Here is an 18,706-nt window from a genome sequence, read left to right as displayed (position 1 = left end):
TAAGTAGCTTTTAAATTATATACCCATTTCTACCATATAGCATGTGAAGCTGTGGCTAAACTGTTAAGAGATCTAATAATGAATTTTTAATAACATTTAATTAGTGCATGCCAGATGTTATCTTTGGATTGATTTTTATAATTATTTTTAAATCATTACTGTATATATGTATGTGTAAACTTTTGACTATAGAATAGAATAAGATAGAATGTTTTGTGGAATTAGTTTTATATGCATGTTCTGTAGTCATTCATATTAAAATTTTAGGGGTTTCTATAACTAACTTGTTCTGTGAAATAACAGAACATAGATTCAAAATCAGTAGAAATTTAGAACCTGATTGTTTTTGCAAGTGAAGTTTTAGGTAGCTATACACTTACACTTATATATTTGTCCTGAATATTTGTTGTCTGTTGTATTTTAGGAGTGTAAAGCTGTTACCCTAGCTGTGCAGCCACGTTTACTTGATATCCTTTCAGAACATTTATATTATGATGAAATTGCTGTTCCATTCACACGAATGCAGAATGAATGTAAACAGTTTATATCATCATTAGCTGATGCACATATTGAAGTTGGTAATAGAATAAACAACAATGTTTTAACAATAGATCAAGCTAATGACCTGGTGAGTAAAGAAGTAATTTTCTTGATTGTACATAGAGCATGAAATAAAGATTAGAAATTTATCATGACTATTCACCACAAAAAATACGTTGAGTTTGTTTGTGCCTTGGTAGCCTTTCATCTTTACTCAGTTTTTGGCAGAGAGTAGGAGATGATACTGGGGTTTAAATTCAGGGCCTCACTTTTACTGGATAGGAGTTACTACTACTAGAGCCATACTTAGTCTTTTTTTGCTTAATTTTTTTTTTTTAGATAGTGTTACTTTGCACCCACCGTCAACCTTGGACTGCTCTAATTTCCTGTAAACTCCTTTGCTAAGAATCAGCATTTTATATTCCATCAGCAACTTGTCTTTACCTCAGTGGTGTGTTAGATTGTTCTGTTGTGTATCTCTTACATTAGTATCTGTTTTTCTAGTACATTAAGACATTGAATCTTGTCTGGTTGCTTTTGTGTGTGTTTGTGTGTGTGCCAATTCTGGGGCTTGAATTCAGGGCCTGGGCACTGTCCCTGAGCTTCTTTTCTTCAAGGCTAGCACTCTGCCACTAAGCCACATTCCTAGCCCCTTTGCTTGTCTTTTAACATTAGTTAATAAACATTGCTTAAAGGATTGAATTAATTTTGGGATAATTAGGAAGCTTTCCTCAATTGTCTATAGTCATTGACCATTGACATAAGCAAAGCCCATTTATGACAGTGTTTCAAAGTTATTTTAGAAGTGTAACTGTTTCAAATGAGTCTTCTGTAGAACTTGAAACACAGGAAGCAAAATAGAAAGTATAATTTCAAAGTGATAATGTTCCTCACCCCAGTTAGAATGGCCATTATCAAAAATACAAACAATAATATGCTGGAGAGGATGCAGCCAAAGGGAACCCTAACACACTCTTGGTGGAAATATAAATTTGATAAGCCACTCTAAAAAGCATTGTGGAGTTTCCTCCAAAAATTAAACATAGAATTCACCTATGATCCAGCAATTCCACTCCTGGGTCATTTACCTAAAAGATGACAAACCAGGTTGCAGTTAAAGCCACCAGCACAACCATGTTTATTGCAGCACTATTTACTATAGCCAAAGTATAGAATCAGCCCAGGTGTCCCCTAATGGACAAGTGGATCAAGAAAAAGTGGTATATATACACAATGGAATTTTACTCATCTGTTAGAAAGAATGAAATTGTACCATTTGTAAAAACATGAAAAGACTTGGAAAAAATTAAGTGAAGTAAGTCAAGCTCAGAGAAACAAAGGATCCATATTTTCCTTTATATGTAGAAGTTAGATTTAACTTATAAACTCTTAAGTAAATAATTGGGTGATATGCAAGTGTATACAAACATATTAACTGAAATATGATAGATTCAAGGGAGATCTCAAATAAGTGTAATTCCTTAGAAGGGCAAAAATCAAAGTTCAGCAAAACACTGTCAAGTAGATACTTGAGAGGGATGGGGTGGGGTCAAGGAGAAGGGGGTAGACAAATGAAGAGAAGATGGGTGGGGGTAAAATGCACATGAGAATCCAATCCTACAAAATTTAGCAGTGAGGGAAGAGATGAGTAGGGGAGGGATGGGTAAGAATATTGAAAGGGGCGACACTGATCAAGATATATTGTATTCATAAACTGCTTTGTTAAATGGTAACCCCATTGTGCAACAACTAAAGATAATAATACAAAAGTGAAATGTAACTTTTGTTCCTTTGTAGTTAGCAGAATATCAGGGTCATACAGCTATAGTTTAGAGTCCTGGATATTTGCAAATGATAAAAAAGATTTTTTTGTGTGTGTATGTGTGTGACTACTTCGTTTTTCTTAAGTTTTTTTTTTTTTTAAACATTATCAGTGTTGGTCATTATGGAACTGATTTTTTTTTTTTTTTTTGGCCAGTCCCAGGACTTGAATTCAGGGCCTGGGAACTGTTCCTAAGCTTCTTTTATTCAAGGCTAGCGCTCTACCACTTGAGCTACAGTGCCACTTCTGGCTTTTTCTGTTTGTTTGTTCTCGAGGAATGGAGCCCAGAGAGAGCTTCATGTATGCTAGGCAAGCACTCTACCACTAAGCCACCTTCCTACCCCGGAACTGATCACTTCTAGGCCTTCAGAGTTAGATATTCTGATGTGCATGGTGGCATGTTCCTGAAATCCTTGCACTCAGTAGGCCAGGAGAATTATGAGTTCTAGGTCAATCTGAGTTACATACTTAGTAAAACTTTCAAAAACAAAACAAAAGGCTGGGAACATGTCTTAGTGCTTGCCTAGTGTGCATGAAGCCCTGGGTTTGGTTCCTCAGCACCATCTAGACAAAAATAACAATAAAATTATATTTAAAACAAAAACAAAGAAAGGGGGGGGGGCTGGTAATGTGGCTTATTGGTAGAGTGCTTGCCCAGAATGTGGCCCTGGATTTGATTCCTTAGTACCACATAAATGATAGAAAAGTTTTTACAGAACAAAAATTGATTCTTTGTTAAAAAGCTCTGTTGTGCAGTGTTAGGGTTTTTCTGGTCAATAAAGTTTAGACGGGCTGGGAATATGGCTCTGGTAAAGTGCTTGCCTAGCATGCCTAGCCCTGGGTTTGATTCCTCAGTACCATATACAGAGAAATGGCATTGTGGCTCAAGTGGTAGAGTGTTAGCTTTGAGCTAAAGAATCTCAGGGACAGTGCCAGGGCCTGAGTTCAAGCCCCTTAACTGACACACAAAAAAGTTTAGACTAGACCTATGTATAGATATTTGTAGTTTACAAACAGGGCTTGTTTTTTTATGCAAACTATTAGTCTCTTTATGTACATGAATATTCAGAACATCATTACTCATAATTGCCAAGGGTAGAGAAAACTCAAGTAGATATAATGGAGAATTGATTATACATGTGACAGCATAGATGATCCTTGAAAACAAGTTAATGAAACTAGTTGCAAAAGACTACATATGTTATGATTCCACTCATGTGAAGCATCCAAAATATAGATACATCTTTAAGGATGGTAAGTGATCTCCATGGGCTGCATGGAAATAACATGTGAGCTAATGAATGTTTTCTTTTGGGGCGTGTGCACGTGCGCGCACACACACACACAGTCCTGAATTGTACACTTTCAGTTTTTATCACGTGATTGTATCTCAAAAAATTGTTAGAGGAACTGTCCAGTTTTTTTTAATGATGCTTTAAAGTAGTAAAATAGTCTTTGTAGCCTTGTGAAGGTCTTGGTAATTAAAATAATGGCTACTACGTCGTTTTTGTTTATTTTTTTATAGTTCTGTTATTGCTTGGGCATTTCTGTTGGTGGTGAGGTCAGGGAAAGAAGGAAAACAGTCCATTCAGTTAGTAAAAACTATTCACTTAGCCAACAACTATCCTAAACTTTTTGTTGTTATGTGTTTATTTTTGTGTGTGACAGTACTAGGGCTTGAACTAAGCCCTGCAGCTCTCATTTGTGGGTTTTGTTGTTTTTCACTCAAAGCCCTACCACTTGAGCCACACCTCTACGGCTCTTGGGCAGGTGATTACGTAGAGATGAGTTTCAGCTGGGCGTGGGTGTCTTGTACCTGTAATCCTAGTTACTCAGGAGTCTGAGATCTGAGGATTACCATTCAAACCCAGCCTGGGCAGTAGTAAAAGTTTGTGAGATTCTTATCTTCGATTAACCAACAGAAAACTGGAAGTAGAACCATGGCTCAAAGTGGTAGAGCTCTAGCCTTGAGCAAAAGAGCACAGGGACAGTACCCAGTCTCTGGGGCCAAGCCCCAGGACAGAAGGAAATAGAAAAAAATTTTTCATAGACTTTTCTAACTGGGCCAACTTCAAGCCATGATTCTCATATCTCAGCCTCCTGACTAGTTAGGATTACAAGTGTGAGCCAAAAGCCCCCAGCATCCTAAAAGTTCACAAAAAAGTTTGTGAATTTTTATGTTCCTTAATTAAGCTTATATTTGTTTTCTCATTTTACCAAAGTACTCTGTGGGTGTTAAATGGGATTTTTCCCTCAAATAAATTTTACTTAAGAATATGTCTTTTTTTTTTCCCCCTCCAGTTGTGGGGCTTGAACTCAGGGCCTGGGCACTATCCCTGCGTTCTTTGCTCAAGGCTAGTGCTCTACCATTTTGAGCTACAGTGCCATTTCCACTTTCAGTAGTTGATTGAAGTAAGAGTCTCACAGGAACTTTTCAGCCCTGGCTGGCTTGAAACCCTGATTCTCAGATCTCAACCTCCTGAGTAGCTAGGATTATAAGCATGAGCCACCAGCATCTAGCAAGAATATGTTTGTCTTAAAGAATATATTATTAATGTTAAGTCAGATTAAAGTGAACTTTGCTTTGGAGATCTTTAGGCATTCATTTAGCTTACTGTGTATTTAAACAATTTTAATATTGTGTAACTTACAAGTTAGAAAAAATGTATTGCCTGCCACTTAGAAGTTATAGTCTATTTGGGATTGATGTAATATTATAATAATTTTTCATTTCTTTCTTTTATTAGGTCACCACTGTTTTTAATGAAGTCACATCAACCTTTGATTTAAATCCTCAAGTGTTACAGCAGTTAGATAGTAAGCGACAACAGGTCCAAATGACAGTTACAGAGACTAACCAAGAGTGGCAAGTGCTGCAGTTGCGTGTGCATACTTTTGCTGCATGTGCAGTTGTGAGCTTGCAGCAGCTTCCAGATAAATTAAATCCTGTCATAAAACCACTCATGGAGACAATTAAAAAAGAAGAGAATACACTAGTGCAAAACTACGCAGCTCAGTGCATAGCTAAACTTCTTCAGCAGTGCACAACAAGGACTCCCTGCCCCAATTCGAAAATTATTAAAAACCTCTGTAGTTCACTTTGTGTGGATCCATACCTAACTCCTTGTGTAACGTGTCCTGTACCAACACAAAGTGGCCAGGAAAATTCTAAAGGTATATATCTAAACCTTTTGTTTGGGATAGAGAAGAAATTAACCATTTAAACTTTTCATTTACACATGGGTATAATTTAAGCATAAATCCAGTTCATGTTAGAACCATTTTTTTCCATTTCCCATTCTGAAAAATGCTTGGTTATAACAAAATTATTTGTTACATGAATATGCATTTACTGCCAACCATCCTCGGCCCTCTTATGGATATAACTATTCATACCTTATTTGATATCCGAGATATATATATATATTTTATATATATATATATATATATATATCTTTTTGCTCAAGGCTAGCACTCTGCCACTTGAGCCACAGCACCACTTGTGGCCGTTTTCTATATATGTGGTGCTGGGGAATTGAACCCAGGGCTTCATGTATACGAAGCAAGCACTCTTGCCACTAGACCATATTCCCAGCCCTTGATATCTGATATATAAGATGATTAAAATATATAAGATATCAGAAGTGGCTCAATGGTAGAACAGTAGCCTTGAGCACAATAAAGCTCAGGTACAGTGCCCAGGCCCTGAGTTCAAGCTCCAGGACTGGCAAAAAAAAAAAAAAAAATTGGTTTCATTTAGCTGGGCGCTGTGTTCACACATATCTTAACCCTGAAAACCATTGTTGTTTATAATAATGCGAGAAAATGTGTCAAATGTTAATGGAAGCTCTTTCTGTATTGTTTGGCTTCCATTAATTTAGTGCCTGTTTTGTCAGATGAGTGAACTCTTGATAAACGTAACCAAGCTTTTTTCTTTTATCCAGAAAAAGTTTACATTGAAGACAGCTTTCATTAGGTTGGTCTCAAAAGACCAGAGTTAATTCATATTTTTCAGTCATATATGGTTTGTTTTTGTCAGGATTTTGGAAAGTAAAATTACTCAATATATAAAGAGCTATAACTTTGCAGCGATATATGTAAATCTTGAAAAAATGTGAATGAACTTAAAGAACATTTTGAATGAATACATATGTTAATATGTAACATTGTAGTAGGGTCATCACTCCCCACTCCCAACACTTTAAAAAAAAAAAAAAAACTAGGCCTGGAGCTTGAACTCAGGGCCTGTGCACTGTCCCTGAGCTTTTTTGCTCAAGGCTAGTGCTCTATCACTTGTTCCACAGCTCTATTTCTGTTTTTTTGTGTAGTTAACTGGAGATAATAACCTCATGCACTTTTCCTGCCTGGCTGGCTTCAAACTGTGATCTTCAGATTACAGACGAGAACCAGAGGTGCCCTGCTGCCTCTCCTTTTAGTCACATGTGAAGTAGCTGTATTTTGCAGTAGTTAATGTCTGGTTTCATGATGACAATAATCTTTTTTTTTTTTTTTCGGCCAGTCCTGGGTCTTGGACTCAGGGCCTGAGCACTGTCCCTGGCTTCTATTAGCTCAAGGCTAGCACTCTGCCACTTGAGCCACAGCGCCGCTTCTGGCCATTTTTTTCTGTATATGTGGTGCTGGGGAATTGAACCCAGGGCCTCATGTATACGAGGCAAGCACTCTTGCCGCTAGGCTATATCCCCAGCCCCAACAATAAACTTTTAAGAGGAAACTTGCTTGAAACTTTTGAAATGTTTCTTTTGTTGATATAGTAATTCTTGCAGATGATATTCTTTATTAATTCTACAACTTGATAACTTGTTAGGAAAAAGCCCAAACAGTAGTCTGTTGTTACCATTTTGTTGTCTAAAATAAAATGTCACCAGCTTATAAAAATTAAGGTATTTTATTATAGTCTCTCTTTTTTGGAGAAGAACAATATTTGGTCACTTATGATTAACTTTTTTATAGGACCCAACTCAGAAAAAGATGGAATGCATCATACCGTCACCAAGCACAGAGGTATAATTACACTGTACAGGCACCAGAAAGCTGCTTTTGCTATCACCAGTAGGCGAGGTCCTACCCCCAAAGCAGTAAAAGCTCAAATAGCGGATTTTCCTGCAGGAAGTAGTGGGAATATCCTTGTTGAACTTGATGAGGTAAGCAGTTTTTTACTTTGATTTTTACAGATGAGTTGTTTGACCCGCTTCTGGTTGTACTTTTGTACTTAAAATGAAAGGACTCGTATAGCCTTCAGTCCTGGGGCTTGAGCTCAGGGTCTGGGCACTGCCCCTAAACTTATATACTTGAGCCACAGCACCACTTCTGGCTTTTTCCGTGATACTAAGGAATCAAACTCAAGGCTTCATGCATGCTAGGCAAGTACTCTACCACTAAGCCACCTTCCCAGCCGTGGTATATAGCCTTTTATAATACTCTAGCACCATGGTTGAGAAAAATAGCAAACTTCTTTAAATTTCTCATTTGTGATTTGTACCAGTTTTACTTTTATCTTCCTAGGCAAAGGAACCCTTGAGAGTGGGTATATAGCTATTCATAAATGTAAGTGAATTAATCCCTATAGCATTGACTGTAAAGAAGATATAAGTCAAATTATATTAAACATGATTCTAGAAGATATTAGAGATAGGAAACTAGCTTTTCTCTATCCTACTAATGAGAATTCCTTTTCTGAGGGTAATTTTTTTTAAAGTTTGGAAAGTCACTCTGTTATCATCCTCATTGTTGTTCTGGGGACAAACCTTGAGTCTCACATGGCCTAAGCAAGCACTTTGCTACTATTATTACAGTTAATGTTTTGGTTTTCTTCATGGCAGGCTATAGGAACCCATGTGGGTTCAGCAGTAAATTGACTAGTAAGACTGGTTCTTAATACCAGGTCTATTTCAAGTTTCTTTTAAAAATAACACCTGGATTTTAAAACATTCTGTGAAGTCTTTTTTTTCCTGTGTATTTTCCCATAATGCCGTCAAAATTAGCTGTCATGTTGGTATTTACACTGATATTTTTCATAGGTCTTCTTCCACATGAATTAAAATATACGAGAGAGAGATATGTGAGAAGGGCTTTGCTCTTGGTAGGCAGGGCAAAGTTTTTTGTCTATTGTTGAATAAGAAGTTACTACTTTTAGAGATAGCTTAAATGTGTTATTATGTCTTTTAAGTGAACATAGATAAGGTTACGTCATTTCATCTTTTATCTTCTAATTAAGTTTTGGGGGGGGCTGGGGGAAATAAGAAAAAACAATTTAGGGACTATCTCTGGAACAGCACATATATTTCTATTCCGTCCTCAACCCCCCAAAAAAAGTATTTTACCTTAGAAAAAATGTAGGAATTTTTGGCCTGTATAATTTTAATTATTGGAAAATATGTATGCATATGTATATATCCAATATTTTGTTGGTTAATAGAAATAATTCTTAGATGTTGATTTTCAGTTCTCTTGATAAATTTGGTTTGGTTTGGTTTTTTTGCCAGTCCTGGAGCTTGGACTTGGACTCAGGGCCTGAGCACTGTGCCTGGCTTCTTTTTGCTCAAGGTTAGCACTCTGCCACTTGAGCCACAGCGCCACTTCTGGCCTTTTCTGTTTATGTGGTGCTGAGGAATCAAAGCCAGGGCTTTGTGCATCTTAGGCAAGCACTCTATCAACTAGGTCACATTCCCAGCCCCCTCTTGATAAAATTTTAAATGCATTACGTATCTTTCTGAAATTCTCATTTCAACTAAAATTTAAATTAAGGCCCAGAAGCCTTACCTGGTCCAACGAAGAGGAGCTGAATTTGCCTTGACAACTATAGTGAAACATTTTGGTGGGGAAATGGCAGTGAAGTTGCCTCATCTCTGGGATAGTATGGTTGGCCCGTTGAGGAATACAATTGACCTAAAAAATTTTGGTATGTATGTATTTTTCTGAATTCAGTTTTAAATACACTTTAGTGCCTTATCAATTAAATATGTCCATTTAAAATAAAAGTCCTTATGTCTATTTATCCCTGACAGTGGTTTAAAATGGAAGTTAGCTTTTAAAAATGTATTTATGTATTGTATGTGTGTGCATGTGTTTTTATATATATATACACATACACATATATAATCTTACATATATATAATTTTTTTCCATTTTCTGTATATTTGCATTTTTTCAAGTACAAATTGAAAAGTATTTAAAATGGATCATTATTTTAAATTTCACGATTGCATAATTAATATATTCCAACACTTAAATTAGGTCATGAAAATATTTTTGTTCTAGTTGGGAGAAGTACTGAAAGATTTTGTGTGCTTTAGGTTTTGAAAAAAGAGTTGCAAAGTAATAGGTATTTCATATGTTTGAATAGATGGAAAGTCCCTCCTGGAAAAGGGAGATGGCCCTGCCCAAGAGCTGGTGAATTCTCTGCAAGTTTTTGAAACAGCAGCAGCTTCAATGGATTCTGAACTTCATCCCTTGGTAACTAATATCAATGTGGTATTTCAGATAAAACAAATGGTCTTCTTCAAAGAACCAGAAGATTTGAAAAGTACAGCTTGATCTCATCATTATATAGTATAACTTGATGCTTCTTTTACTGACAATTCTTGTGTGCTGGGTGCATGAACTGTAGAAAACCCAATGAGAAAACTTAGAATATGAGACATTTTGGAAAGGGCTCTGATGGCACAGGACCAAGTATAAACAGAAAGAAAGACTAAGCCTTATTTAGACCATTCTAATAATCTAGTCCAAAGAAAGAAAGAGTATATGTGATAAGATCTACTTTAAAGGTAAGTTGAGAGATAGAGGAAAACCACCTCCCTACGATGAAATTGGTCAGTGGCAAAGGTAGAACACAGGTTTGTGATTTGCATTCATGTGAAATGTAAGCCTAGCCTAACTTGAACAGGTATTTGGTTCTCATCAGCAATCTGGTTGTTTCATATACCACATTTAATAATGGGATGCTATTAGATTACGACAATTATATATGTACCTAAAACCTAAACCACTGCTACCACATTTAGTGGGGTCTCTTAGTGGGGTCTGATGATGTACGGTGCCTTTCCCCAGTCTCAGGAGAATTGAAATTGCTTTTTTTCCCTCCTGTACTAGGTTTGAATTCATGGGCTTACTGGTTAGGCACTGTATTACTTGAAACATAGCCCTAAGTCTTTTTGCTTTTATTTCTCAAATAGAGCACTTGGCCCAAGCCAGCCTGGACTTCAGTCTTCTTGTTTATACTTGCCTAGTAGTTGGGATATGACAGGCATGCACCCACTTACCCAGCTTTTGGGAGGGGCTTTCACTAGCTTTTTTTTTTTTTTTTTTAATCAAGGCTAGTTTCAAACTATGATTCTTCCCATCTTAGCCTTCAGAGTAGCCAGGATTACAGGTATAAGCTAGCCACTTCATTCAGTTTGAAAATAACCTTTTGACATATTACTTGTTTTTTTGCATTCTGTATACCTAAGAGATAACATTTTGAACATTGGAGAAGTTCTGCACCTTTTTACATTTCTTTTGAGACGTTTTTGACATCTTATTGTGAATTTAGACTAATTTTCTATTGAGGATATTTTGACCCTAATCTTTGGAGATAGTGGAGACTATTTGGGTTTAGCATAACTTGTAATACTGAGAATGTCTCAGTTCATATAGGCTGTTGATGTTATACTATATTAGAGAATAGTATTCTGATTGCCCTTTCTCCTGTTTTAGCTGGTGCAGCATTTGCCTCATCTTTATATGTGCCTGCAGTACCCCAGCACCGCTGTGAGGCACATGGCTGCTCGCGGTGTCGGAGTCATGAGTAAAATAGCTACCATGGAAACAATGAACATCTTTTTGGAGAAGGTTCTTCCGTGGCTAGGAGCAATTGATGATAATGTCAAACAAGAGGGTGCAATCGAAGCACTTGCCTGTATCCTTTATTTCGACAAACTGCTGAGAAATGTTACTCATTTTACTTAGGGATGCAAAGTTACTGAAAAAAATCTTTTAAAAAAATCTGCTCTGTTCCAAGAAGAAAACTTATTTTGACCTATTTAATTACAAGGATGTTACAAATGTACATATATATTTATATATATTACAGTAAAAAGACTTTAAATATGAATTTTAAAGACAACTTTTTTTTTTTTTTTTTTTTTTTTTTGGCCAGTCCTGGGGACTGGACTCAGGGCCTGAGCACTGTCCCTGGCTTCTTTTTGCTTAAGGCTAGCACTCTGCCACTTGAGCCACAGCGCCACTTCTGGCCATTTTCTGTATATGTGGTGCTGGGGAATTGAACCCAGGGCCTCATGTATAGGAGGCAAGCACTCTTGCCACTAGGCCATATCCCCAGCCCCTAAAGACAACTTTTTAACATGCAAAATGGTTTTATGTACTTTCAAAACTGCATATTTAGTAACAGAACTGGGGTTTTGGGTTTATAATTGATGCTTTATTAATATTATTCAGATACTACATTGTTATAAGCATATAGTGTTTCCAAGCTGCTCATTTTATTGGGACAAGAGGACTAAAATACACTAGAAAATTAGAAATACATTGGCATGTTTTTGTTAAAGACATGGCAGCCATTCTTTAACTCAAAAGTATCTGAAAGAAATGTCTCAGAGCAAGAAAGATGAAGATCAGATCAGTAGAAACTCTGGTTCAAAATATTGAAGATTACAGAAGGACTGCACTTACCTAGATCTAATATATCCAGTTGGTGATTGTCAAGATTCTGGTGAGAAATTTGGAATTAATCTTTGAGTGACACCAAGTTGTGCTCCCTTGCTTCTAACATGGCTTCATTTATTCTGACACTGAAATTATAGAAACTTCAAGAAATTTATTAAGATATTTTTAGTAAAATTTCCTCTAGTCTTCTTTGGATAGAAATGTGATTTTATATCTTTAATTATAAGAAAGTTAAATAATGTTTTCCAATGAACAGTAGTGTTCAAATAGTGTTGTAATTGGGTCATAGCTCTGGAGGGATAGTCATTCTATTCCCTCATAGTACAGATGAAAAAAATGAAGGACTTGTTCAGAGTTGCAGTCTTGTTACATTGATTTGTTTGGGAAAACATCTACTTGGAAACTATATCAAACTTTCCTTAATTACTTGTTAAGGTGTAATGGAACAACTGGACGTTGGTATTGTTCCATACATTGTCCTTTTAGTTGTTCCTGTGTTGGGAAGAATGAGTGACCAGACAGACAGTGTAAGATTTATGGCCACCCAATGTTTTGCAACACTAATTAGGCTCATGCCACTTGAGGTAAGTTGAAGACATTTGGTTTATGGATTTAATATTTTCTGTAGTTTCATAATAGTTATACTTCCTAAAGAACACACAGGTTAAAAAGGGGCCTTGTTTTGAAAATGTTAATGCTGCAAGAATTAAATTGAATCAGTGTTAATTTTCCTGGGCCTTGGACTCAGGGCCTGAGCACTATCCTTGGCTTCTTTTTGCTCATGGCTAGCACTCTACATCTTGAGCCACAGCGCCACTTCTGGGCTTTTTTATATATGTGGCGCTGAGGAATCGAACCCAGGGCTTTCATGTATACAAGGCAAACATTCTTGCCACTAGGCCATATTCCCAGCCCCTGAACCAGGATTCTCTTAACCTCCACCTCCTAATAGCTGGGATTACAGGTGTAGGCCATTATTCCCAGCCATAAAGCAGTATTTTACAAATATGACATATCACACTAATGAAACATAAGGTTGTATGCATTCAGGAGTAATTTAGAGTACTGAGGACTTGAAAAAAAAATAATAGCTAGTTCTGTACACCATTTAAATAATTCTACAAGGTCTTTTCCTCAGTATATTGAATTTTAACAAAGAGCAGAAGTACTTTATGTATATTGCACATTTCATGTCACAGGATGTTATAAAGGTTGTGTACTTAAGGGTTGCTGTTTGGTAACAGTTATATTTAGTACTTTATCGGGGCATGTTAAAAGTGAAACTGGCTATATTAGAAAACGCTGGTGCATGTCTGTAAGGAATGCAGTGATGCCTGGCACATTTTGGTGCCCTACCTTGATTCCTTCTGAGGCACAGGCATTTTCATGAATGTCAACAATGAAAAAATCCAGTACTTTCTTTGTTATGAAATACTTTGGAATCTCACTGGGGCCTTGAAAACCACATTTTGAAATCTAATTGTGAGGTTTTTATTAACAGCATTTAATTTAAAATAAACTACATAACTAGGTTTGCCTCTTTGCTAAAAGAGGAAACTTATAGCTTTAAAGTACCTTAAAGTTCATGTAAAGACTTTTAAAGTCTTTAGACTTGTTATGGCTTGCTTCTTATTCTGTGTGTTTATTATTAAGTTATGAATTTACTTGATACTTTAAGATAAAAAAGTTGTGACTCAACAGCCAAGGCCTATAGTTAAGTCTTGTCTCAAAAAATAAAAATTGAGGTCTGGGGATATGGCCTAGTGGCAAGAGTGTTTGCCTCGTATACATGAGGCCCTGGGTTCAATTCCTTAGCACCACATATATACAGGAAACGGCCAGAAGTGGCACTGTGGCTCAAGTGGCAGAGTGCTAGCCTTGAGCAAAAAGAAGCCAGGGACAGTGCTCAGGCCCTGAGTCCAAGCCCCAGGACTGGCAAGAAGTGTGAGCCATCATTGCCCAGCTCAATAAATTAATATTAAAAAAAATAAAAATTGAGTAGTTTTTAATACATTAAAACAATCATTTTAGGCAGGCATTCCAGATCCTCCAAACATGTCAGAAGAACTAATCCAAATGAAAGCGAAAGAGCGACACTTTTTGGAACAACTGTTAGATGGAAAAAAATTAGAAAACTACAAAATTCCAGTACCAATTAATGCTGAACTACGGAAATATCAGCAGGTAAGGTTAATACTTAATCTTCTGAGTGTATGGGAAACAGTGTGTACTGGTATTAGAATTAGGAAATTCAAAGGGAATACCAAAATTGAGAGACAAAGGGTAAAATACGAGAAACAACAACAAAAGCAATACTTGCAAAACTGTTTGGTGTAAGTGAACTGAACACCTCAGGGGGGGACAGGAGGAGGGGGGAGGGGGGTATGAGGGACAAGGTAACAAACAGTACAAGAAATGTATCCAATGCCTAACGTGTGAAACTGTAACCTCTCTGTACATCAGTTTTATAATAAAAACTTAAAAAAAATACTTAATCTTGTACATATGAGAGGCCACTATTCTTTCAGATGTACCTTCCAGGGTTTTTATAATTGATTTAATCAAATCAAATCTTGTGTTTAGTGTCTTAACTATTTCTCTTTTGCTTATATAAAGATTGTAGGCATGCTAACTTTTCTTACAGGAAAAAACTTTTGTGATCTGTTTATATCTATAATTTTCTTTGATGTCTCCAACCCTACAGGATGGTGTGAACTGGTTAGCATTTCTTAACAAGTATAAACTTCATGGAATTTTGTGTGATGACATGGGCCTAGGAAAAACTTTACAGTCCATCTGCATTCTAGCAGGCGATCACTGTCAGAGGTAAAGTAAAATATTTTAAAATGAGGTTTCCAGAATCTGAGAAATGTAAATAAGCTGGTTAATTTATTGTATTTTGCTTTTAAAGGGCCCAGGAATATGCACGATCAAAATTGGCAGAGTGTATGCCGCTTCCTTCTTTGGTGGTTTGTCCACCAACATTAACAGGTCACTGGGTGGATGAAGTGGGTAAATTTTGTTCCAGAGAGTATCTTAATCCATTGCACTATACTGGACCTCCCACTGAAAGAATAAGGTATGAGCTCTGTAGCAACAAACACAAATGTTAGGTCTTTTATGTGGTTTTAAAGAATTTATTAAACTTGAATTCTAGTTATTTTTGGTTAAGAGACAAACCTTTTCTACTTAAGGAAAGTGAGTGTACTTTAGGAAGACAGTGAAGGTCAGCAAAGCTCTAGGACTTTAGCCATTGTTCTTCTATTGGGCTTTTATACAGAGTGGTTACAGTTACATATGTCAGGTAAAGAGTACCTTTCTTTTTTGTACAGTGTCACCCCTTCCTTTGTTCTCTCCCAGTTTTTCCTTCCCATCCCTACCACAAGTTTGTTGTTCTTTAGTAAATGTGTGTGTGTGTGTGTGTGTGTCCGTGTCCTTTCTTTTTTGCTACTGGGGACCAAACCCAGGATGTTGTACTTGCTAGGAAGGTGCTTTGCCATTGAGCTACATCCCAGTTCCCACAAGTTTTATGTTCATTTTCAACATAGTGTCTAGTGAGTACCACAGCTGCATTTGTTTACCCTTTTCCCCTCCATTTCTGTGCTCCCCTTACCCTCTTAAAAGCACAAAAAGTAACAAACAAGACAAAAAGAAACCAAAAACAACAAGGTGTGGGGGGGGGAGGTGTGTGTGTGTGGGGGGGGGACTCTTGTTCACACATCGATTGAGCTTTTTTAAGTATTAGAGTTAAAAAACTATTAGAATCCCCTCACAATTTTGTATGTTCCATTTATGGAGCCTTAAGACCATAGCTTCTCCTTGATATTTCAGTTATATATTTTCATTCTTTGTCCACTTTTTCTAAGAGTTCCCTTTCATCCTGCTATTTTTTCTTCCTTTGCTCTCCTTAAAGGTGCTTTTGGGGACTGGGGATATAGCCTAGTGGCAAGAGTGCCTGCCTCAGATACACGAGGCCCTAGGTTCGATTCCCCAGCACCACATATACAGAAAACGGCCAGAAGCGGCGCTATGGCTCAAGTGGCAGAGTGCTAGCCTTGAGCTGGAAGAAGCCAGGGACAGTGCTCAGGCCCTGAGTCCAAGGCCCAGGACTGGCCAAAAAAAAAAAAAAAAAGGTGCTTTTGGTCCATAGTGACTGCACTAGCTACCCATTTGTGGCATCCCAAGTTTGTTAAAGCTTAACCCTTGTTGCTAAAGCCTACATCTCTTAGATATAAATTTTAAATCCTACATATAAATTTTAAAGAGTGGGAGTGATTATGATAATTATAAAATTGTTTTCATTAACTTTTGTTTGCCTGGTCACAGATTACTCACAGATAACACAGATTTGCTGCTCTTCTGAATTTTCAGTTTTAGCATAAATATTTACTGCTCAGACACTTTTTGGGGGAGGTCTGGGGAGGCAGAACTGAGGTTTGAACTTAGTTGGCTTCATGCTTGCTAGGTTGGTGCTATACACTGTGAACCAGGTCTCTACTTCCCAGGCACTATTCTAAACATTTTTACATCTAGATGAATGAATAAGATGATACCTGTAGGCCCACATTTTCCTCTTAACAACTATAGCAAACAGAGCTTCCCTGTCCCTTCAGTTATACTAGAGATGATCAGTTGGCCTTACTTGACTCATGCTCACAAACCACCCTCTGTGGTCATAGGATAAAATGCTGTTAATAACTCCACTGGTTCTAATGTTTCAGTCTTTGTTGGATTATGGAGATATATGATTGACCACCCACCTCTATCTCTTTCCCTAGATTGGTAAAAGAATAGTGCTACTAAGGAAGAGATGTTGGCAAATGAAATTGCTAGCCACATTCTGAGTCAGGTGCTCATCACTTTTCTATTCAGGGCCATATCATAAGGAAAGTAGTCTTTGAGGTAGCATCTTCATGTGTATTTAGTTTATACTATTGTAGTTTCAACATTAAAAAATTACACAAAGTTTTTTATAATCCTTGTTTCCTGAGTTGTTTATTTCTCTACATAAAGGTTGCAGCATCAAGTTAAAAGGCATAATCTGATAGTGGCTTCATATGATGTTGTGAGGAATGACATCGATTTTTTTAGGTAAGAATTTAAATATTCTATAGAAAAACAGTATCAAGTTTGAAGAAAATATTTTCCTGCTTTTAAGAGTTTTGAATTTAATAAAAGATGCTAAAGTTTTTTTTATTCTCCCTTAGAAATATTAAATTCAACTACTGTATTCTCGATGAAGGTCATGTCATTAAAAATGGAAAAACAAAATTATCGAAAGCAGTAAAACAACTGACTGCCAATTATAGGATTATTCTTTCTGGAACACCAATCCAGGTAATTTATTTACTTTTCTTTTCTATTAAAAATATTTATATATGGGCTGGGAATATGGCCTAATGGTAGAGTGCTTGCCTCGTATATGTGAAGCCCTATGTTCAATTCTTCATCACCACATATAGAGAAAAATCCAGAAGTGGTGCTGTGGCTCAAAGTGGTAGAGTGCTAGCCTTGAACAGAAAGGAGACACACACACACACACACACACACACACACACACACACGCATAGAAGGCTTTGGATTTGACTCTGAATGAGTTTGTGAGGATAATAATATTCCAGTTGTGTATTGTTTTTATAATGGTTCAATTGGCATATAGCACTGTCTCAACAAACCAGTTTTGAAGGTCACATTTAAGATATAATTTTAAGCTATGTAATTATAGTTCTTATGTCCAAAATATGAAAGATATTGGATTCTACACAGATCATTTTTATAGATTAAGTTGCAATCTAGTCTGATTTAGCACTGAAAAGCTAGAACTCATTCAGAGAGGAGTCATCTATCATATAGTATAAATTCCTGTTGTCAGCAAACAACTGAAGAAAAGCAATTAGGAGTTTATCTTGGACCAGTAAGGAAATAGGTGGGTTTGCATGTGTCTTCACATACATATGCATTGAATTGGATGCAACTGTTCATATCTAGCCTTGATAGTGAACTCTGGTAAGAATATCCCCTTGTTCATTCTCCAGTTTGTGGGAAGGTAAGTACCACATGACTCTTTTTTGAATCTTAAAAATTGATGGCTACTTACTAGTTTTTCTTATTTTATTTTTTAAATTATTTAAAATTATTATAAAGGTTAGGGTTCATTAAGTGAACACTATAGATTTTAGCAACCGTAAGAGACACACTTAATTACAAATCTTTCTAAATTGATTAGTTTTTGTAGTCCTGGGGATCAAATCCAGGGCCTCATATATGGTAGCCAATCTGAGTTACTGAAACCTGGGTTTTAGGTCCCATGCCCCATTCCACGGATTCTACATGTCAGGGCTAGCCACTTGCTCCTACTTGACAAGAGGAGATTTATTAGCACAGGCGTCTCAAAGAAGAGGCAAAGTGAGCCCCTCTGGAGTGCCCATGGGAGCTTTAAATAGAGAAGGAATACATGGCAAAGGACAAAAAGTATACCCAATTAAGCTGTCCCAGTCATGGTGTGTGGCCTAGTTGGTCATTATTTCAGTTCTGGTTTTGAGAAGAATTGAAGTTCAGTTGAGGAAGTTGGGTCAGGACAAGCATAAATACTTGTTGTCTGGCTTAGTGGTCTGTCCTAAGGATGCTGTGCTGTTCCTTTACTTTGGGGCAGGGTCA

At 36.8% G+C, this 18,706-nt stretch overlaps 1 protein-coding gene across 1 annotated transcript in view; it reads left to right on the top strand.

Moving 5' to 3' along the window:
- Btaf1 (B-TFIID TATA-box binding protein associated factor 1) overlaps positions 1–18,706 on the top strand; it is an 84,592-nt gene that overhangs the window by 51,434 nt on the left and 14,452 nt on the right. The window contains exons 19-30 of the mRNA XM_048338693.1: positions 425–628; positions 5,110–5,536; positions 7,334–7,524; positions 9,128–9,281; positions 9,726–9,835; positions 11,081–11,282; positions 12,485–12,633; positions 14,081–14,233; positions 14,754–14,875; positions 14,961–15,128; positions 17,063–17,140; positions 17,257–17,386. Coding sequence (XP_048194650.1) covers positions 425–628; positions 5,110–5,536; positions 7,334–7,524; positions 9,128–9,281; positions 9,726–9,835; positions 11,081–11,282; positions 12,485–12,633; positions 14,081–14,233; positions 14,754–14,875; positions 14,961–15,128; positions 17,063–17,140; positions 17,257–17,386 — 2,088 coding nt within the window. The remainder of the gene's footprint in view (positions 1–424; positions 629–5,109; positions 5,537–7,333; positions 7,525–9,127; positions 9,282–9,725; positions 9,836–11,080; positions 11,283–12,484; positions 12,634–14,080; positions 14,234–14,753; positions 14,876–14,960; positions 15,129–17,062; positions 17,141–17,256; positions 17,387–18,706) is intronic.

Source organism: Perognathus longimembris, chromosome 2 (assembly GCF_023159225.1).
Source record: "Perognathus longimembris pacificus isolate PPM17 chromosome 2, ASM2315922v1, whole genome shotgun sequence".
Lineage (NCBI taxonomy): Eukaryota > Metazoa > Chordata > Mammalia > Rodentia > Heteromyidae > Perognathus > Perognathus longimembris.
The sequence above is the reverse complement of the archived record's forward strand: the minus strand, read 5'-3'. Positions and strand labels throughout refer to the sequence as shown.